The following is a 22,393-nucleotide window of genomic DNA, read 5'->3' on the forward strand; positions in this document are numbered from 1 at the left end:
TGGCCTGGAATGGACATTCCACCGTATGAATGCAAATAAACTTAGTTCACGTTGCATGATGACTCGTTGGACTGTGTGTTTTAAAATAAGGTTATTTATAGAGAAAATGCTCCATAGATTCTGAAAAGCTTACTCTATGTAATTAATAAATAACATCGAAGTCTAACTTTCTCCGATAAGCATAATCTAACATAACATTTCTCTTTGCTTTTATATAACCCAACACTGAAGCTCTTCATCCTCTGAGTTGTCTCAGTGTTATTACAAAGAAATTATAACTTTTGTTCTCTGCCCCTTTCATACAGGTGTAGCAGCTTTAGTCAGTGGAGACACATACTGACCCCCCACCCACGTCCCCAAACTGCCCCACATAGCAGGTGAGAGAGATCTGAACCAGCGCACAGGAATACAAATCAAAGTAAAGACGCATCTCAACCTAACCAGCTGTGTGCTTTTAGCACACAGGTAACTATCAATCAGTGTTGTTATCAAAATTGACTGAACACAGAGTTTGTTTTTCTTTGTTTTATTTTGCACATAATGTACAGACTACTGCCCAACATTTCTTCACTCTCCTTCAAACACCACAAGAAGACGCCTTGTGACGCTGTACTGAATGTCCTCCTGGAGCAAGAGGCTGTATGGAGATTATTTTTGTATTTTTTGATTTAGCACATAACAGTGTAGACTGCCCAATCTTTTACCCCTCTCTTCCCACAGGGCTAAACAGAGAGAGAGGTGTGGGTGGGGTGGGGCGCTGTGTGAGCCGAGTCATCATCCCACATTAAAGATCTTCTGACTGAGCGCTGAAGGCATGGAGACGAAGAGCAGGCCCAGGAAGACCAGCGCTAGCAGCACCAGCAGCAGAAGCAGGAAGTGGAATCGGTACTGACGCCAGGCCAGGAGACAGGTCACCCTCATCGGGCTCAGCAGTAGCCACGCCAGGCTCGTACTGGGGCGACTGGAGCAGGGAGAAACCACAGGGGTTCACTTAGTGTTGTTTATACTAGTGTTAGGGTTCAACTGGCAGACTTAGTGTTGTTTATACTAGTGTTAGGATTCAACTGGCAGACTTAGTGTTGTTTATACTAGTGTTAGGGTTCAACTGGCAGGTACAGGGGTTCAGTTAGTGTCGTTTATACTAGTGTTAGGGTTCAACTGGCAGATGATTCCCAGCATAAGTGATTTATTTGCGTTGAGAAGAAGTACACGCACACACACACAAACACACACACACACACACACACACACACACACACACACACAAACACACACACACACACAAAGACACACACACACAAGCATCAATACCATAACTAAGACATTTTTACTTAAATGTGTCTAATTTTATTTTCATTTAATTTCATACAGACAAAAATAAATAAATATTGCACACTGAAAAACAAAGATATATAAATTAACAATTTCATGTCACCAAACAAAAGGTAGTGCAGTGTATTTGTTTGGTTTGTAACTTGGGGATACAAAAAAAAGCAACAACAACATGACAAAATAGGCAAGCAAGATCTACAACTAAATGACACAGCAAACCAACATAACCGACGGACATAGGGGCCTTAAGGGTATCAGCTGTGCTTCATGAAGGACTCACTGTTTCAGTACCGTCTCGCTGTTAATGCCACATTCAGTTACAGCATATTTACTCCAACCCTAACCACCTGTGTGTGTGTGTGTGTGTGTGTGTGTGTGTGTGTGTGTGTGTGTGTGTGTGTGTGTGTGTGTGCGTGCGTGTTTGTGAAAGCTACTACATCACTTAGGACGGGAAACGGTGGTTTGACCTGGTCGGAAGTAATACAGGTTAGCATAACCACTGGACGGGACTGACTTTAAAGTGCAATGTTCAAGGCAATATGTAGCATCGAAGGATGACACTCTAATAGACAGTTGCAACCTTGTCCTAAAATAAATTTTTCCTATCTATAGGTACGAGTGTGTTCAGACACTGCTGCATGCTTGCTTAGTGCAGTTGCATTCAATGAATCACAAACACAGAATTAAGGTAGATTATCATCCAGAAAGGCTTTCAAATACTTACAGAATGCTTTACATCCTTCATATGTTAAGAGCCCATGTTGTAACGTCAAGTCTTTCTGAAACTCAGCTTTCGGTGTACCATTAGGGATATGCACTTCTGTGTTTATGAAAATGTATACAGTGCCTAATAATTTGTAACATATGAGACTTAAAATACATAATAAAATAGACTTCTATTTTATATTTTCTTTTTTCTGTATTAAAATGTTTGTGTCAAAATGTGATTTCATGAAAAATGCTAGTTTATCAGAATGTTTTCTTTCTTTGAGGCCAACATTCAGCCATTGAGACAAATACAAATTAACATTTCTAAGGCCTGATAAACCTCACAAGAAAACATTGTAATCAAAAACAAGCAAATCCATGTCATTTCTGGGCTTGCTTATGTTAGCACTTTGATGATTAAAATGACATCGAATAATTCCAGCTTTAACTATGAACATTATTCACGGCCACAAGATCAACAGTCGATGTTTAAAAATATGTATTTTTTCTGAAGCAGCAAAATTCTACAAAATAAAAAAGGTCTTTTAGGGTAAATTCAATCAAAACAGTTAGAAGCAAACCAGACTTTCAATGGAGCTTCTAAACGTGAGTGAAAAACACCATTCTAATTGCATGTTGTGAGAATCCAGCATTTTGTAGTTCGCACAGAAAGGATTGCCTCTATGACAAAAAAGATTAGCGCCTCTAATATGTCTATGGTTAGGAGAGGAGTAGCCAGTGTGCTTTAAGTGGAGCGTTTGAATCTCAGCCTGATTATGCACAGTACACTGTGACTATCATTCACTTCCTTCACACATCCGTGCACTGGACTCCATTATTCAAAAGTGCTCTTTAAACTCAAAAGTGCTCTTTAAACTCATCTTTTTATTTTATTGTGTTGAAAATCTTACTTGATCTTATTGTGTTTTTATTGATGACTGTTTTTATTGACCTTGGTGATGTAAGGTGACCTTGAGTATCATAAAAATCACCATGAAATACAAATGTATCATTGTTATGTTATTACTCAAACCCTAATAGACACCCACTGACTTTTCCATTGTCATTTATTCCCAGATGATTAAAATAGAAATGCCTGTTGGATTATCACCCTTCATTATTTGGTGATTAATTTGGAACACCTGATCATTGTGAGATAATAGGAGACGTGAGAAGAAAATCCTTTTGGACATTTTCTCCTAGTGATTTATCCTGACAGCGAGCTACCCAATGGCACATGATCTCAGAGCTCTATTGCGAGTACTCAGTTCCAGCATTCTAGTTCTTCTGTGATAAAAATGGAAGCTCTGTCTTGCCCCACCCCCTCAGGCTCCCAGCAGCTTATTGATCGTGTATTCCCTCCCCCTGAGCTCCGCCCCTTATGTTTCTTGACTATTTACTCTCTCCTCACCTCCATAAGCCCCACCCCTTATGCTCTGAGCTGCTTCTTAACCATGTATCCCCTCCCCCTCCCCTTAGCCACACCCCTTCAGGCTTCCAGCAGCCATGTGAAGATATATCCTATCTCCTCCTTCCTCCTAACCCCGCCCCCTTAGACTCACAGCAGCATGTTGACATGTAACCACCCCCCCCCCCCCCCCCCCCACCCCATCTGATTGACCCTATGCTCCGAGCAGCTTCTTGACCATGTATCCGGGCATGCTGTAGAGGAAGAGGCCGAGCATGAGGAGAAGCAGCATAGCCAGAACGATCTTGATGATGAGCCACTTGTAGCGATGGCAGATCAGGTAGCGTATAGCCTTCAGGGGACTCAGGAACCAGAGGAAGGTGGTGTCGGGGCGGCTGTTAGGCGGGGTAGGAGGAGATGAGAGGGAAGGTTAGGCCGGGGTAGCAGGGGGTGAGGGGCGAGGGGTGGGATGGAGATAGAGGTGGAGAAAGAGAGGTATTAGTGGTTAGCAGCCAATGATACTAGTACTGAAATTACAATCTGGATATAAGCAATTAGTAAACGAGCCCCCCCCCCCTTCCCCCCCCCCAAAAAAAGCTGGACTGTTTGTTTCTGCTTTATCTTAATGTTTTGTTAATATTGTTGTTGTAAGATTTATTCTGGAGAAACAATAAGATCACAGAACAGACAAAGCATTGTGGGATAGAGACAAGACAGAAAGAGAAGAAAAAAAAGAGTGAGCAAATAGCATCCTAAAGAGCTGGGGACTGAAATAGGCTGACCAAGTGGACACTGAAATAGGCTGACCAAGTGGACACTGAAATAGGCTGACCAACTGGACACTGAAATAGGCTGACCAGGTGGACACTCAAATAGACTGACCAGGTGGACAGTCCTACTACTGAGTACAGAATAAAACCTTGTTTGTTTGTATCCGCAGCTGTGGCATGTGAAATGGTCAACAGAAGACAGAGTATGAAACATGGCCGAGGGCAGACAGAGAGTGGGATGGGATCAGGACCAAGAGCAGTGTTCAAACATGTAGGCGAGGAGCAGCGTTTCCTATTGAGTTTTGTGATCTTTAGTTCTAGTTGTAGACTTTATCACCGGGCTCGGTTATATATGTCTTCCACTATCAGAGCTGCGAAAAAGGTACAAGTACTAAACTTGCATGTGAGCGCTGTTCTTTCCTCCTAGGTTCCAACTGAGCTCAACACCAGTGACAACACTCTGAGGGCCTCACTTACTAACATTGCGACCGCAGCGCAATCAGCGCCTTTGCCAAACCGCATATAGCGCACGGTATTTTGCATCCTATTTATCAAACAAGAACCCTCGTCGCGTCATCTGCGCCTAACACCGCCCATTAGTGTTATTTAGCGCTCCGCTAAAATAGGGAAGAAAGAGCCTGCGTGTTCCACCATGGATGATGAGCTAAAATTAGAATTAGAGCTTTTGGTTCACAAGGTTACAGCAAACTAACCCAGGTAAATAAAGAAACTCATAAATATTTCTCCGTTTAGCCCTTCCGTCCACATTAAAAGTTGTGATCACTTTGAATTCAAGACTGTCTTTTATTGGTGAGCTGATTTTGGGAAATTAAACTTTTCAGCGAACATTGAGTTTCTGGGTTGCTATGGTTAACCCTCAGGGTGCCTGTGCAGCTTCATATTAACCAGTTTATGTTCACAAGTTCATATTCACACATGTTAACATGAGTTAATCACACACAGGCAACTGCAAACTGTTAATATGGTTCCCTAAGCTAGAGATAGCTAGGATAGTTAATAGCCAGGTTAGCTGCTCTATAGCATCCCGTTAAATAGTCTGGTAGGAATACACAACACCCCTTACTTTAAAACGGCGCATTCCAACACTGAAAATCATGCTTTTCAAAAATGCTGCCCTAGGCAGATACATTTGAAAACTGGAGTTGTAGCGTGGACAGGGCAGGGACAACTGACATTTTCAGACGTTCGGTTTGCTTGAACTATGGGTGAAAATACGGTTTAAAGTAAACCATACAATGAGCGGCGATTCTGGGTAAAGCGTGGCCGAACAGCTAGCTGGTGGGACAATTTTATATGCCTATATATTAAATGATATATCAAATATAAACATAAAAAAAAAATAACATTTCTGTATTTTTCAAATTTCTCGCAGGCACATTGTTTTCATTTAGCAGCTGATATGTCATGCTGAAACACCTCGTTTCGTTACTAATACATAATTAGGCGCACTTTACACATCTCCTCCCATCTCTTTGCGACGAACACCCACTTTCCCTTATACCCTCCCAGCAGCGATAATCTAAAGTGCGCCACCTTTGTAAATACGGTTTTAGGTTTTTACCCGCTATTTTACGCCTGAAACAGGCGTAATCCTGTTAGTAAATGAGGCCCTGAGTGCGTTCGAAACAGAAGGTTGCCATAATAGACGTCTCACTTTTTGTTTACAATTTGCAGTTGCTGGAGGGAGCTGCCGCACAGATTTATGGGTAATGGGCAGCATCTAGGCAACATCGATGCTGCCTTCAAAAACGACCGTTACGCTGGAAGTTTGAAGTCATCTTACTAGACAGGAAAAGAGAGTACAATCGTTTCGAACGGCACTTGATGCCCCGCTGCCCAGTTAGACACCCTCCTGAGACAGCATTTTAGCCGTTTCGAACGCACTCTCCATCTGGTGTCAGCATCAGCTTCTATCATGTCTCCTGAGGCACTGGTGACTGAGGATTACAGTCTGCACAGCTCTGCATACACTGGCCTCTGTTGCACTGGAACTATTGGCTACAGTACACTAAAGGACTGAGCACCCCTTTGCCTGTTCTGGTTGAAACATTGTCAGTGAGGATAGACACAGAGACAGAGACAGTGAAAGGACAGAACAGCGAGTGGAGGGGTGGTAGCGCTTTTAGAGACGGCTACCGGCGGGTTTCGCCTTCCCTCCCTCTCTTTCTCCTTAGGCCCCCAGCATCTTCTTGACTAGGTATCCGGGGATGGAGTACAGGAAGAGGCCCAGCAGCAGCAGCAGCAGCAGCATCCCCAGAGCCTTCAGGATCAGCCAGCGGTAATTGTGCCAGATGAAGTACCGGATGGACTTCAGGGGGTTTATGAACCACATGAGACTCGTGTCCGGCCGACTTCACCAAATAACCATGGCCATGAAAGGGGGAAGAATGGGTGGGAATTGGAAAGGAGACAGATAAGGAATAAGCGGGAAAAGGGGGGGGGGATATCAGAAAGAGACAAGAGACAAGACAAGGAAGAGTTGGAAAAGACAGAGGAAAGAAGAGAGGAAGGGGAGACACATGGCGCCAGGGAGAGGAAGATAACAGGAGGAGGAGATAAGGAGTAAGGCTGAGGAGCATTACACAGAGGAAGGCAGGGAAACAGTGTGTGTGTGTGTGTGTGTGTGTGAGTGTACTGACAGAGAGGAACAGACTCAGGAAATATGAATGCTGTTACACACAGATGTATCTGTAGACCTAAGGAGGTGGTTTGAGCTCAAACAAATAGTCTTAGCACTAGGTAACACACTTTGGACCTGATTTGTCAACCTAACCCTTAGAACAGTGATTCCTTTACCTTATCTGTGATGACATGTCAAAAAGGGGGATATATTTCAATAACTAGCGGTATGTGAGCCTAACCACTACTTTATTTGCAACAACCTTCCTGATATGAAAATAGTATTAGCATTTGGTAAAACTGTGCAGTAGGCCCATCACTTACTTGGGTTTCTCCAGAGGGTCTGGCTCATTGCGTCCAAGCCCAACTGGACTCTTCTCTGCCTCCTCCGCAGTCATCAGGTGAAGCTCTGCCTCCACTTTTCCCTGGGAGCATTAGCACACACACACACACACACACACACACACACACAAACACACATCAGTTGTGCATGAGCTAATTGTAGCATAAGCATAAATGAGGTAGCATCCTCAGCATACTCAACATGCTTCATACACATCATAACATAACCACTTAGCCAGTAGAAGAGAGCAAAATGGTGGAAATGACAAGCAAGTGTACTGAAGTCAACAGGCTAGGACATACGAGACATATTATTAGTCTTTAGTATTTTAGCATATTGCTGACCCCTCCAGGATTGGAGGGACTGGCAAGTTTACAGAAGTCAACAGGCTAGGAACTTAAAATAATTATTATTAGCCTTTACCATGTTAGCATATCGCTGATCTTAGCATACTCCAGCAGACTTGACATCAAAAAGGAATGGTATAATTTCGACATTCTGAATTTCCGCATTGCTTATATTTTGTTCAGTTCAGTTCAAATTAAATTGTCTCAATTAATCAAATTTGTCTCACCGTTAGCGTTAGCTCGTCGTTCTCATCTCGTGCTACGAACGGCCACCAGCCCTTGACTCTCTTCTGTTTGAAGATGGAGATGGTGGGGAGCTCCTGCTCGTTCAGTACCATGTTCAGGGAGCACTGTTTGGCTGTCTTCGCCCCACGCGTGAACCGGTTCAGATCCAGCTCTATCGCACCTACAGGAAAAGTGTCAGATCATATCATGAAGAAACAATGGGCTGCCACCTATGTAGGCCTGTGTGTAGGCCTCAGAGAGAAGAATTTACCCTGTCAGTGTGAAAGCATGAATGATTGATTAGCAGAAGAACAGCTTCCTATGTAGATACGAAGGGCACATTCTAAGCTAACAAAACAATCCATAGTTACAGCTTATTATACACTAATGAAAACATAATTATGAATGGCACTAACAACTACACACTGCACCTTTAAATCCACATTGTCATGATCATACCACATAACAGCAAGATAATGAAACTTTCAATTGAAACGGACAGATTCAATAATGTGAGAATGCTTTTGCAGTGGTTGCTCAGTGTAAGTCTTCATCTGCTTGTTTTCTTAAGCTCAAGGATGCCTAATTAGCAACAACACACTAATTGGCAGAGTGGCAGTGATATCTTTCAGAGATGGCCAGTACCCAGGAAGTCGTCGGCAGAAAAATGGTCTGCGTCCCAGACTTGCATGGTGAGCCGTGCGGGGATCTTGTACTCGGTCTCATCCCAAGAGAACATGGACTCCTTCTTGGACATGACGATCTTCTCCTCGGCCATCAGGTAGTCAAAGGGGTAGACGAAGCGCCAGTTGAAATTGCCCTCGCCGGTCAGAGAGTGGTAGTGGACATCTGTATCCTGCTTATCCTCCTGTTGGCCCTTCAACCAGCTGCGCAGGGCAGCCATGTCATTTAGTCAGGGACAAACACAACCCAGTAAACTCACAGTGACAATACAACTGAGTGTGTGCTTTTATTGTATGAGGTCTGTAAAACATCTGTTCAAGCGTGCAGGCAGTAATCTCTAAGTTGACCGGCGCACAGAAGCATCTCAGTGCCTGGTGGTTTTTCACATTGAAAAGGTTGTGGTAAATTTGATCTCTTTTCTGTGTGTAAAATCCACAGTCTGGTCTTTTGAGGACATTGAACATCTTGATGAGTACCAAGCTAGACCTGTCACTTCTTTCTCCTGTCTACTAAGACAACCAGTGTGTATTTCACACAGCCTAGTCTCACCTAACCTAAGGTCCTCTGAGGGATTTTACTGTACACTGCAATTTACTGTTTCTCTGGGCATGTAAGGTCTTAAGTATTTGGAATTGAATTAATTTGGCTTAGATATTGTGCCTGCACGCAAGGATTGATACGGTTATGCAGAAACTTTTCTTATACACATGCTATCAGTCAGTAATTATGAAGAGGCAATACGTTATATTTAAAGATAAATGTATTACATGAAAGAAAATAGTGCTTAAAATTAACTTATAGTGCAGTTACAAGCTAAATGTGACCTTCCAGTTAGAAACCAGTGGTTATGTGCACAAAAGAATCATGCAAGAGTCATGCAACTTTTGCACTAATGCACTTTTATTTTTAAAGTTAGATATAGGTTTTATTTGCTGGTACTAGTGACAAATAACTGATAGGTAATGGAGTGTTGAATTTGTTCACTTCTTGGGATGAAGGATTCAATAAAAGCTTAATTTGGAATTGGAGGGTCACATTAGGTCATGCAAAACAGGCCTTTAGCATTAAAACAACCTCTTCAAACACACACACACACACACACACACACGCACACACAGAATGTTATTTTGCATAAACCAGGTTTGTTCATCTCCGTGAGAAAAAAGTCCTTAAAGCAAACCAAAGCAAATGAGTCTGAGATGGAGCTTAGGCTACGCTAACCTGATGAGTCCTAATATCTTTCATGACCTTGATTAGTTATGCATCACATGACTTCGGCACTCTCGCTCTGTCCTAACTGCAGAAAAAGATCTGGGGCCGTGGCATGCAGAGGTGGCCATCTTTTTCCCCCTGTGGAGCTGAGGAGGCCAAGAGTAGTGAGTGCAAGGGTGAGCTGAACATACACAGCCATGGAGGAAAACTACTCCCGCCGAGAGAGAGAGAGAGAGAGAGGGAGAGAGAGAGAGAGAGAGAGAGAGAGAGAGAGAGAGGGAGAAGTTAACCCCATTTCCTGCAGGTGTCATGTGTGCGGAGAGGAATGTCCTTTAATAATTCAGATGTATTGATGAACTGGATATTGTGCAAAATCTATTTGTCTTGCTGTCAAAGCTGTCAAAGCTTCTGGCCGCACACTATGCCATCTACTCTGTCATGCTCATGTGCATCTAACTGAGGCAGTGGGCTTTGTGACACAGCCAGCCAGCCTGCGGGCTGATAAAGTCTGAGATGAATAATTAGTGCCCAAGTTGGAGCCCTCTGAGTGAGAGCAACTCCCAGTACTGATGACTTTGACACGACAGCACCTGGGGGAGGAGCCAGGGCCAGGGCTGACATCTGGCACCATGGTAATCATGTCACCATGGCAACGTCAGCACAGATGCTAAGCGCAAAGCCATGGTGTATGCATGTGTTTGTGTGTGTGTGTGTGTGTGTGTGTATGTGTATCTGTGAGAGAGTGTGGGGTGGGTAAAAGTGCGTGGTAAAGTGTGAAGCCATTTTAATCTCAAAGAATAGCTGTCAAACCTACCTTTAGTGATAATGTGGGACCTCTGTTATAAGTGGATTGTCTGTGATATTGTAAGACATCTGTGATAGTGTAGGATGTGATAGCGTGGGTAGTCTGTGATAGTGATAGCGTAGGATAGTCTGTGATATCGTAAGACGTCTGTGATAGTGAAGGATGTCTTTGATAGTGTTGGATGTCTGTGATATTGTAAGACATCTGTGATAGTGTAGGAGGTCTGTGATAGCATAGGATAGTCTGTGATATTGTAAGACATCTGTGATGGATGTCTAGGATGTCTTTGATAGTGTTGGATGTCTGTGATATTGTAAGACATCTGTGATAGTGTAGGATGCCTTTGATAGCGTAAGATGTCGGTGATAGCACTGCAGCTTGATGTGAGAGTGCAGACATGCAGGCATTCATCTAATTCTTCCATGCAGGATCATGGAGAAGCCCCAGATCTCAGAGCCCCAGAGTTGTGGAACCCTAAAAATGTAGTTGTGGTGGACCCCAAGACCATACCATATTAAGCAAATATTTGTTAAAATTAGGAAACATTTTAATGTCCTAGAATTGCTTATTGTTTTTATAAATTTTTATCCCAGAACCACACTCAAAATGAAATATGGTTAGGCTACCCTGATCCAAATTCAGCATTTACTTTTCGATTGCTTGAATGTAAATGTCAACCATTACAAGATCGACTTTAACATAGTGTTAGGGAAACATACTCACTATCTGTTTAACTGATATGGTCCTGAGTGGCTTCCCATGGTTATGCAAGCTTGTGAGGTGTAATGTGATTTCATAGGACAGCTAAATGCAGGGGGAGGGCTGCAACAGGAAGTTCTGGGTGCTGATAGGTCAGCTGGGCGCGAGCCATGCAATGGAATCATGTTTACCCCCTGACATAGATGTCAGACATCTTCTCTCCTGTCATGAAAGCATCGTCTTCTAGAACTACGTCCTCAGTGTTCCAAATTATAACACGCAGCTCATAACTAAAGAGCAGCCATGATGCAGGAGGCCAGGGAGAACACAACAAACAAACAACAAACAAACACAGACGGAAACCAACCAAAGAATGACAAAGATGTACAAAAAAAGAGAGAAAGGGCAACAGACAGAAAAAAGAAAGAGAGACACACATACACAAACAGAAACAACAGCAAAACGAAACAAAACAAAACAAACAAATAAAAAAAAGATTAACATCAAACCAGCACACATCTTCGCACACCCACCCATACCTACCCCCTGACAAATATGTCACTGGACTTTTCCCCTGTGAAGTAATCATCGTCTTCCAGAATTACCTCGTCTGTATTCCATATAATCACCCTGAGCTCATATCTGGCAAGAAGTGGAGGGAAGGGACACGTCAGCTATGGTAAGCACTGGACAACTGACTACGACACTCTGGACAGTGTACAGAATCCAGTCTCCGCTGCAGTCTACAGCATTCACACCAGTCTACAGCATCCAGTCTCCAATGCAATCAGTAGCATTCACACCAGTCTACAGCATTCACACCAGTCTGCAGCATTCACACCAGGATACAGCATTCACACCAGTCTACAGCATCCAGTCTCCACTGTAATCAGTAGCATTCACACCAGTGTACAGCATTCACATCAGTTAATAGTATTCAGAGTCATCATTCACACCAGTCTACAGCATCCAGTCTCCACTGTAATCAGTAGCATTCACACCAGTCTACAGCATTCACACCAGTCTACAGCATTCACACCAGGATACAGCATTCACACCAGTTAATAGTATTTAGAGTCATCATTCACACCAGTGTACAGCATCCAGTCTCCAATGCAATCAGTAGCATTCATACCAGTCTACAGCATTCACACCAGGATACAGCATTCACACCAGTTAATAGTATTCAGAGTCATCATTCACACCAGTCTACAGCATCCAGTCTCCACTGCAGTCAGTAGCATTCACACCAGTCTATAGTATTCACACCACTCTACAGCATTCAGTCTCAGCATTCGCCCCTGTGACTAAAAAACACTTAAGAATACAAGATGTATCCCACTGATGGAGAGTGTACGTGGGTGGGACCCAGTGTGAGAAGAGAAGGGGAAAAGGTTAAAGTGCGTAACTACAATAGGCACTGTCATACATTCCTCTACTCTATGACCATAATGTAGAGTTGTATAGCCTTACACTATGACCATATAACGTATACCATAGTTAAGCAATATGCCACTTGTGTTCATGGGGTTGATGAAGGAAATCCTCACGGCTGTGATTGGCCGCAGGCACAAGGCCGAAGGCCAAGTGTTGCAGGTAATCACAGCTGTGAGGATATCCTTTACCAACCCCACAAAAAACGAGTGGCATATTGCTTTTATACAACAGTTCCACCACCGACTACTTTTGTGTGAAATACCATACAGTGGCCTCTCCAAACAGATACAGAGCACCCGAAGAGATCTGAAAAAGATACTGCTCATCTATTCAGACAAGGCAAGCCTTAGTGACTCAATGCATCCGGACTCATTTTGTACTGACCGAAATATTCATCAGATATTTCATTGCTAGTTCTACTTATCTCACTATATAGGGGACCCTTAACCTGGATGTGGTGGAGTTTACCTCTTTGGTTTCCGTGGTGATATGTCAATGGCAGGTCCTGGTGCAGTCATGTCCATCGGAAACATGTCAACCCACATCTCAAGACTACCCTAAAAACATGGCAGAAAAAACGTCACACTTGTGGCTGCGGAGGGCACTCTTTATGAAGGGGTAGAGTGTAGAGGGCACTCTTTATGGAGGGGTAGGGTGTAGAGGGCACTCTTAAGTGTGTGGGGAGCTGAATTTCATGACCAAACAAACATATCAGGAAAAATCCACATTTCCACACTCCTGTCACAAAAAGACCAGGTGTCAGTGGTTACATACATGTCACAAAAAGACCCTCAGTCTCACACACAAATACAAATACACACACGCACACGCCTGTTTGATACTCTCACGTATGCACGCATGTCCGTGTGTGTACCTGTTCAATGCCAGGTTTGTCTGGGTTGAGCAGTGGTCTGGTCTCCACGTGTTCCGGGATGAGTTTGCAGCCCACTTTGGGCATCTCCTCCCACTGCTTCAGCACCGTCAAAGCCAGGTGCTCCTCCGTCTGTTTCTTCAAGCCTGTAGAACCGCAGGAACCACGCAGGAACCACGCAGGAACCACACAGGAACCACATATCAGGCATACATACACAACAGAAGTTCAGCAAAAATGTTCATGCACATACACATATACATTAGCACATGGATGTACATAGATTTATATATTCATACACACACACATACAGATGCAATTAATACACATACAAACAGACAAGTACATATATGTTTTTTTTACTTATTTAGGATTCAGTGTACAGACAGTTTTCTGATGGTTAATTTTTCAGTTCATCTTATTATTCTGAGTGTTACCTGAACACGTCTAGCTCTTGACTCAAACTCAAAACTCCACTATTTATTTCATAATTTGTAATATTTCACATGAAATCATTTTTCAACCTCAGGACTCCAAACTGTACCGTTCTCGTCCTCGATCTCGGTCGCGCCGGAGAAGATGCGGTTGGCCACCTTCACTCTGCCCCCTGGACCGTAGTGTGGCCCGTCCAGCTTGCCGTCCTTGCACAGCTTGGCCAGGATCTGGGTCGGCTTCTGAGGGTCCCGCCATATGTTGTAACCATGGCTACGAAGAGAGTCATCATCATTATCTATCTTTTTTTAGAACACTGTGACACACAGCAACAGGCATCAAAATAGCTATCATAAGATCTGTCGCCGTGACAACACTGAGGGAAAATAACTTATAGACGGACGACTTTAATCTTTATTTTCCTTTCATCTTCACTGGACACCAATCTATAAATTAACAAATCTATATACAGGCCCCTGAAACCAATTTTACAGACCACAGGCGATGGATGTTCTTGAAGAGGAAATATTTCCATTCTAATATGGGGATCATATTTCAAACTCATCCCTATTAGCCTATGTGTGCTGGATAGAGAACTTCTGGACCTTGGACCCTTGGACCAAAGACCATGACTGTTGCCTGTTTGAATCCAAAATGAGTGTAGCATGCTTGGAGGATGCTACAGTGTGAGTGTGGCTTGGCATCTTTGAATGCCACAAAACCGGACCCAAACTGAATGTGTGTGGTGTTTGTCGTGTTAAAGACTGAACACAAACTGCGTGTGTGTGGTGTTGGTCGTGTTAAAGACTGAACACAAACTGAGTGTGTGGGGTGTTTGTCGTGTTAAAGACTGAACACAAACTGAGTGTGTGTGGTGTTTGTCGTGTTAAAGACTGAACACAAACTGAGTGTGTGTGGTGTTGGTCGTGTTAAAGACTGAACACAAACTGAGTGTGTGGGGTGTTTGTCAGAGGCCTCACACAGAGTAGTAGGCTGGGATGCCGCATGTGGCTCTGTGTTTGCTGTAGTAGCGGTTCTCCAGGTCAATCTTGGTCTCTCCGATCAGGTCATCCGTGCCGACCAGATCCCAATCGTACACGGACACCGTCAACATGGATTCCATGGGAAATGTGGCCTCAATGTCAAAGGACCTGGGAGAGGAAGAAAAACAAACATGAGGAGAAAGAGATCAACCTCACTATCTACTCAGATATAGGTAGATGGAGGTGAGGTGATGTTTAATCATGTCAGGCCAGTAGAAAGGAGTCTACTCTTGTTCAAGGATGAAATGAACGCTGACAGACTTTCCAAACACTGGATTCAGTTTCTTGCACATATAGCTCTTGTTTTTGAGATTAGATGTAGTTTTATACCAAAACAAACTCACTTTACAAAAATGGGATTAAGGTTGTTTTGAGATGTAGTTAAACTCACTTTCCAAACACGGGATTGAGCTGTTTCGAGATGTAGTTAAACTCACTTTTCAAACACGGGATTTGAGCTGTTCCGAGATGTAGTAAAACTCACTATCCAAACACGGGATTGAGTTGTTTTGAGATGTAGTAAAACTCACTTTCCAAACACGGGATTGAGTTGTTTTGAGATGTAGTAAAACTCACTCTCCAAACACGGGATTTAGCTGTTTCAAGATGTAGTTAAACTCACTTTCCAAACACGGGATTGAGTTGTTTTGAGATGTAGTAAAACTCACTTTCCAAACACGGGATTGAGTTGTTTTGAGATGTAGTAAAACTCACTTTCCAAACACGGGATTGAGCTGTTTCGAAATGTAGTAAAACTCACTTTCCAAACACGGGATTGAGTTGTTTTGAGATGTAGTTCTCCTTGTCCTTCAGCTCTGTCTTGCCCAGTTTGATGACGACGTATGGGTCAGCTTTGCCATTGATGTCCGCAGGGTGCAGGTCAGTGGCCTACAGAAACAGGGTCCTAGTTATACATCTGCTCTTCCTCTGACTCTGTGTGTATTTCCAGTTATTCATTTGGAAGTCATTTTCATTCAAATCAACAGTAAAAATCTGTCAGAATCAGAATTAAGGTCTGTTTACATATACCTTACACAAGCTATAAAAACAACTCCTTGATTTCAACCAACTTCCAATACTAAGGAAATAAATACACATCCAGAGGTTATAGCACCAACAAATGTGCTACAGTGCAATACTGTCATCTCTGAACCATCACATAGCATTTACATCGCTGTGAGCTCTTCACAGCAAAGATATACTTATTGGTTGAAAGTGTGTAAATTATCATATAGAATTCTCCATATATCAGGTAAACCGGTGACTTCAGATAATGGCGGGCAAACAAACAAAGGCAGGAAGTAAACACAACAGGTGAAAGGTCAGGGGTACGTTCGTCGTAGGATTGAAGCTAAGTTAATCAATTGGCCTTTTAGCCCGTTAAGATTAGCGAGCTGATTGAGAACAGCAAATATCGGTTCGTTAACGGCTGACCCGCATCCTAATCATGTGGTTAATTTCAAGCAGGCTAAAGTTATCATGGCATTTGCGCGTGCACGTCCTACTTCAAAAGGCAGGAAAGGTCGATCACCAAAACCATGATTTTCTAACGGTATAATGGTTCTAAACTCAAAGAAAAGGGCTCTTTTTTTCTCCGCTGGCGAGTAGGAGATGAACATGAACGCTTATGAAGAATACAAGACCATAATCATGGCAAAATTCAACACCACCACCGCTGTGAGAGCAAGGTGTGTTGGGATGTTTATAGGGTGATAGCTATGTATGAATACCTGACGGCAAGTGTCAGCTGGTACAGAGGTTACCTCTACCGGTTTGAATCTGCATGGTTGCTAGTTCAAATCCCCTCACCTCCTTCCTCGATGTAGTTTTACATTCCCTTGGAAGTCATTTTGAATAAAAGCGTCTGTTAAATGACTAAATGTATTAATAACAAATAAAATAAATTGAAGCAGTGAAAATAAATTGTCTGTATTTCTCTCTATTCTTATCATGAGTCCACCGTAATCATTTTCTACAATAATGATATGCTATGGTGTACTAATAACACTCATATAATTATGAGTGCTTTGTTCTCCGCATCACCGACACTACAAAAATGTACCACTCGCAAAAAAGCGCAAGACAGTCAATGTGGTGTTTGCAATAAATGACTCGAGAAGGTCTTGTAAATTAATGATTCCTTGTCGGCTGAATCGGTAGCGCTCATACAAGAATAATGGATCTTGGCGATCGCAAAGAACTCTCTCCCTCCGCTAATCTAACTCTAATATCAGTCCTTGGTCAATGGGATCCCTCCTTTTTCCGGGGGTGTGGCAAGCTTATCCAGCTACACTTAAGTTAGCCTGCCCTGGAGCAGGTTAGTGCTAATCGATATGTAACTATGGTGATTTATCAAAAGTTGCTTCCACGAACCAAAAAGAGGGGCGTTTTTTATCTTAGCCTGAAAATTAGCTCGCTAAACCGTTTAGCGAGCTACGACGAATACCCCCCAGGACTAAAGCACATGGACAACAAAAACACAAACCACATGAAAATACAAAAACAGACTCAGAGTCCTTGGCCAAATATGTCCCGACTCGTGACAAAATAGGGACACACACAATGGTTAGGCTAGTGTCTTACCCTGACCACGTAAACCCTGACCAGCACGTTGATTGGGTCGTTGTGGGGAATGTTCTGGAACATGCCCATGTTGGGGTCGAAGCCCGCCTCTCTGGAGAACTCCTCTGACAGGGGCAGCTTGTACAAGCACACCGACCCCTAGGTCAAAAGGTCAGAAGAAGTCACCTAGAGTGGACCGTTTGTTACACAAGGTCAGCTAACAATGTGCGATGTGCGCGTCTTCATACTTGAACCTGTGATGTGTTTTGCTGGTATGATTCTCGTACCTTGAATCTGCCCACAATCCTGTCGTCATCCGCCAGGTGGTGCTCATCATCGTCTCCAGCTTTGCCCCTGTACAGGCTGAAGGTGTGGAGCCAGTCCTCAAAGTTGTTGAACTCGCCCTCCAACTCCTTACTGTATGCCTGAACAAGCACAAACACACCATGTTGGACAGAACTGGAACTCACCTCAATGTACAAATTACCCGTATCAGACAGGCACTGACATATCCCTTTCAAATGGCATCAAATGCTTCCAAAAACAGATCTTCACAGATGAAATCATGTTATGTACAAAGTTAATAATAAACAATTGTTAACTAAATGGAAGTTCCTATAGAGACTAAGGGAAGTGCAACATTTTATGTGTCTGAAGAATCACCATCCTTTAAGTGCTGTACTTTGAACATGTACACTGAGATCCTTGATTTTAAGGGTAAATGAGAAACAATGTACACAGGCATGAAAGGCATGGCAAACTGGTATCCTGTTGGTGAAAAGCTGGTGACTGCAAAAGTGCTTAACTGAAAGAGCTTAACTAAAAGGGTTTGACTGAGCAGTCACTGACCAGCAGCTCATCCACTCTGGGTTTGGTGGGCCGTCTGTCCTGGCCCTCTCCGGCTTGGCTCTTCTTTTTGTCCTTGGAGCTCTTGGCCTTGTCTCTGGCCTTGTCCTTGGGCTTGGTGCCTTTCACAGGAGAGTCATCAGCTTTGAGCTCTGAGGTCCATGGCAGGAGTGCGTGGGATTGGAATGGGTGGAGACATGGGATGAACAGGATGAGATGGAATATGGAATTTCTAACGTGTGGAAAACTCCAAAATGACAACAAGAAAGTAAGCCCACTCCCACCTCCAACAATCGTCAACGGCAACAGGCCTATTCCACTTAAGTCCATATCGATTTTTCAAGATGACAATCCACAAATGACCAAAACACATGTTCCAAAGACATGCAGCTACGCAAGCTAACATAATTACTATCAATTATATGGATAAATTTGTCTTTAAATATTATATGGGAAAAAAGCTATTCATTAATTCTACTTGAAATATAGTTTGTCAGGCAAAATTAGTGGATACTGAGCTGTTAGTTTGATCAGTGACTAGTAATGTCCAGGCAGGGATGGGGTTTCATCTGTTCGGACCAGACAGAGGGTCATTTGGGAAAGGCACAGGCTGACTGTGCAGGGGGGCATTAGGCTGCTGGAGAATGCATGCATGTTTTAGTATGGGATTATATTGGGTGAGGTTATGGTTCATATGAGGGGGCTGTGATGGGAGGAGTGGCATGGTACATATGATAACTGAGGCACGCTAAAGCTTTCATGCATCTGTAGTACAAGTCTGGAGGCTTCACAAAACAGAAACTTAAGATGCAGGCAATCGGAAAGGAAAACAGTCAGTGAAGTCATTTAAATTAAATCAGACAAAAGACTTAGTCAGATAGAGAGATATATATACCTAATTAAAAACAACATAAGATAACTTCAGAGGAAACTTTCAACACAGATAATTACATTAGTGTGTGAGCTCACTTAATACCCTAATCTCAGTTTCTCAGAAGACTCGACTAAGCCGTATCCTCATGGACACTTTTGACAAGGAGAAGATAAAAGCTGTACTGAGACAATTAGTTAAATCACCACAAGAGCTTTTATTTAAAAATCATGGCAGATCAACCGGTCAGCAGTTCTCAATATCATCTAGGGCTGGGCAAACTAAATTAATTTATCCTGCATGGTAACCACAGATGTTATTATAAAAAACCTTACGCGTACAGAAAAGTTCAATGTCACTGCTCTAGAACATTAGCCCACTAGAGATAAACTCCACTTGAGTGTTCTAAGGCATGGACACATTTGACATGTGTTCCATGTGACTGTTCTAGAACATTAGCTCACTAGAGCTAAACTCCACTTTAGTGTTCTAAGAATGGAGACATTTAAGCTGTATTCCATGTGAATGTTCTAGAACATTAGTTCACTAGAGCTAAACTCCACTTTTGTGTTCTAAGAATGGAGACATTTAAGCTGTATTCCATGTGAATGTTCTAGAACATTAGTTCACTAGAGCTAAACTCCACTTGCATGTTCTAAGGCACGGGCACATTTGAGCTGTGTTCCATGTGAATGTTCTAAAAGCTAAGCTAACTTGAGCTCCATGTGAGTGGTCTACAACATGACCTGACTTGTGAGTTCAGTGTCACAGACGGTGAGGTAGTGTGATACAATGACACGTGCTGGAGGGGGTTCTACCTGCTCCCTCTGCAGCGATCTCCAGGTCCTCCCTCTCATCCGCCTCCGCCTGAGCGGCCTCCTGCGCTCGCAACGCCTGACAGACACACAGAGAGCCATCATTCCAGAACATTCCTCATGAGTGTATATGTGCAAGTGTGTTTGAGGGGTTGGTCAACTAATAGGGGCCCACCTCCATCATTCCAAATGAGTATATGTGTGTGTTTGTGTATGTGTGTGTTTGCTTGTGTATGTGTGTGTTTGTTTGTGTATGTGTGTGTTGCACATCTTTTGTATTTCTTAGAGTGTATTGATACATTGTTTAAGGGGTTGGGTAAACTAACCTCCATCATTCCAAAAGTGTGTGTGTGTGTGTGTGTGTCTGTGTGTGTGTGTCTGTGTGTGTGCGTGTGGTGTGCAGTTTGTCTGTGTATTTACAGGAGTGTTCGGACACATGTGCTTGTGAAGGTGAGTGAACTAAAAGCTGCCCACCTCCATCAAGGTCTCTATGGAGGCAAAGTACTTGGACCACCAGTCCAGCATGCTCTCATCCAACTCTTCCTCTTCCGGCTCCTCTCCCTTCTTCTTCTTTTTCTTCTTCTTCTTGCCGTCTTTGTCCTTCTCATCCTCATTCTGAAACAAACAAAGAAAAACAAACTCATTAACTAATTTCATTCCCACTGTGGCTGAAAAACATCAAGTGCTGAAGTGGTATTGCAAAAGACAAGAGGACACTGAGAGTATCAGAGGAAAATATAACCTCTTGCAGTTCTGACAATGTATTTGTGTGTTTGTGTGTGTGTGTGTGTGTGTGTGTGTGTGTGTGTGTGTGAGAGAGAGAGAGAGTGTTACTTATAAAGGAAAACACGGCAAGTTGTAAGCTTATCAAACACTCTTAGTTAAACTTACCACATCAATTTTAACGACTGCATCAGATGTCTACAGGGGTACACAATACAAAACAGGAAGTCACACCAGATGCACATATACAAAAAACACATGATACAATTACACAGCAAACAACACAGAACACATCACTACAATGGGATATTAAGTGTGTTGGTCATCTGTGAGGTGTTTAATGGGGTATTAAGTGTGCTGGTCATCTGTGAGGTGTTTAATGGGGTATTAAATGTGCTGGTCATCTGTGAGGTATTTAATGGGGTATTAAATGTGCTGGTCATCAGTGAGGTGTTTAATGGGGTATTAAGTGTGATGGTCATTTGTGCTGCTGGTCACTCACGGCGTCTAGCCTGACCACAGTATCCATCTTCTTGACGTTCAGCTCGGGGTCCATGTTGACCATGATGTCACCTGGGGGGCGAGAGGGGGTGCGGGAGTGGGAGCAAGAGCGGGATGCCCCGTTGGTCAGCGCCATGTAGCCATTCAGAAGACTAGCTGGGGTGGCGGAAGGTCAGGGGCCAGAGGTCAATTGTGGAGCCCAGGACAGAAGCAAGAAGGAGCGGACAGGAGAAGACAGTGCCCCAAAGAGGAAGAGGAGAGAGGGGGAAGAGAAGGAGGGAAGTTGTGAATACAGCAGAAGAATGTAGCTTTGGAGGGGGTAAGATGTCACAGCTCAGGCGGAGTTCTTAGCAGGGACAGATTTTAAGATGGGGCGAGGCAGGAGTTTCTTCTCTCTTTTCTGTGTGCAAACACAGCTGACGGAGAACAAGACTGAATGCTCCACAAAGGCCTCCTCATCTGACAAGGCCTTAGAACCTGCTGAAGAGGAGCCCTGTATATCACTGTTAGGTTCTAAGATTAAGATTTACAGCCCTACAACAAAGGCAAAACTCAGCTCTCCTACTACCTAGACACGGAACCAGAATTTCTCCCCAACCACAGCAACTAGTCCAAAAAAAGTTCCAAGTAGACCCAGTAACGCTTTATAACGCTTTATAATAAGCAGTGTTAATAAACCATTTACAAGAGATTACCAAATGGTTATAAAATGTCATGCATAACACACCTGTTATTATGTTTATGTGGTATGTGATATATGTGCTTGTGTGTGTGTGTTTGTGTGTGTATGTGTGTAAATGTAATGTAGACCTGTGTGGGCCCCAGCTGTTAATGTTGCTTTTGTCTGGTGGAGCATAGTGGAATTTGTGCAGGTGTGTGTGTGTGTGTGTGTGTGTGTGTGTGTGCGCCTGTGTGGCCCCAGCTGCGAGTGTTGTTCCTGTCTGGTGTAGCATAGAGGAACTTGCACAGGTGTGTATGTGTGTATGTATGTGTGTGTGTGTGTGTACCTGTGTGTGTGTGTGTGTGTGTGTGTGTGTGTGTGTGTACCTGTGTGGCCCCAGCTGCGAGCGTTGTTCTTGTCTACTGGAGCGTAGAGGAACTTGCGTAGGCTGGTGACGG

At 43.3% G+C, this 22,393-nt stretch overlaps 1 protein-coding gene across 6 annotated transcripts in view; it reads right to left on the reverse strand.

Moving 5' to 3' along the window:
- Positions 1 to 3,653: 3,653 nt before the first annotated feature.
- The window catches only part of otofa (otoferlin a), a 123,403-nt gene continuing 104,663 nt past the window's right edge, over positions 3,654 to 22,393 (reverse strand). For 2 of the 6 annotated variants that reach the window (XM_031581419.2, XM_031581420.2), the window contains 19 exons: positions 22,322 to 22,393; positions 21,276 to 21,346; positions 20,942 to 20,971; positions 20,525 to 20,665; positions 20,054 to 20,129; positions 18,368 to 18,516; positions 17,806 to 17,943; positions 17,540 to 17,677; positions 15,717 to 15,844; positions 14,894 to 15,064; positions 14,026 to 14,186; positions 13,485 to 13,627; positions 13,079 to 13,167; positions 11,717 to 11,815; positions 8,419 to 8,660; positions 7,776 to 7,954; positions 7,183 to 7,283; positions 6,376 to 6,590; positions 3,759 to 3,843 (listed from right to left, as the gene is read on the reverse strand). The exon at positions 22,322 to 22,393 is cut by the window's right edge and continues 94 nt beyond it. In XM_031581419.2, the coding sequence (XP_031437279.1) occupies positions 6,410 to 6,590; positions 7,183 to 7,283; positions 7,776 to 7,954; positions 8,419 to 8,660; positions 11,717 to 11,815; positions 13,079 to 13,167; positions 13,485 to 13,627; positions 14,026 to 14,186; positions 14,894 to 15,064; positions 15,717 to 15,844; positions 17,540 to 17,677; positions 17,806 to 17,943; positions 18,368 to 18,516; positions 20,054 to 20,129; positions 20,525 to 20,665; positions 20,942 to 20,971; positions 21,276 to 21,346; positions 22,322 to 22,393 (2,309 nt within the window). In that variant the 3' untranslated portion in view covers positions 3,759 to 3,843; positions 6,376 to 6,409. Of the gene's footprint in view, positions 3,844 to 6,375; positions 6,591 to 7,182; positions 7,284 to 7,775; positions 7,955 to 8,418; positions 8,661 to 11,364; positions 11,464 to 11,716; positions 11,816 to 13,078; positions 13,168 to 13,484; positions 13,628 to 14,025; positions 14,187 to 14,893; positions 15,065 to 15,716; positions 15,845 to 17,539; positions 17,678 to 17,805; positions 17,944 to 18,367; positions 18,517 to 20,053; positions 20,130 to 20,524; positions 20,666 to 20,941; positions 20,972 to 21,275; positions 21,431 to 22,321 lie in introns of all 6 variants that reach the window. The other 4 variants (XM_031581418.2, XM_031581416.2, XM_031581421.2 and 1 more) reach the window with 4 other exon arrangements.

The sequence above is a fragment of the Clupea harengus genome, chromosome 15 (assembly GCF_900700415.2).
Source record: "Clupea harengus chromosome 15, Ch_v2.0.2, whole genome shotgun sequence".
In the NCBI taxonomy this organism is placed as follows: Eukaryota; Metazoa; Chordata; class Actinopteri; order Clupeiformes; family Clupeidae; genus Clupea; species Clupea harengus.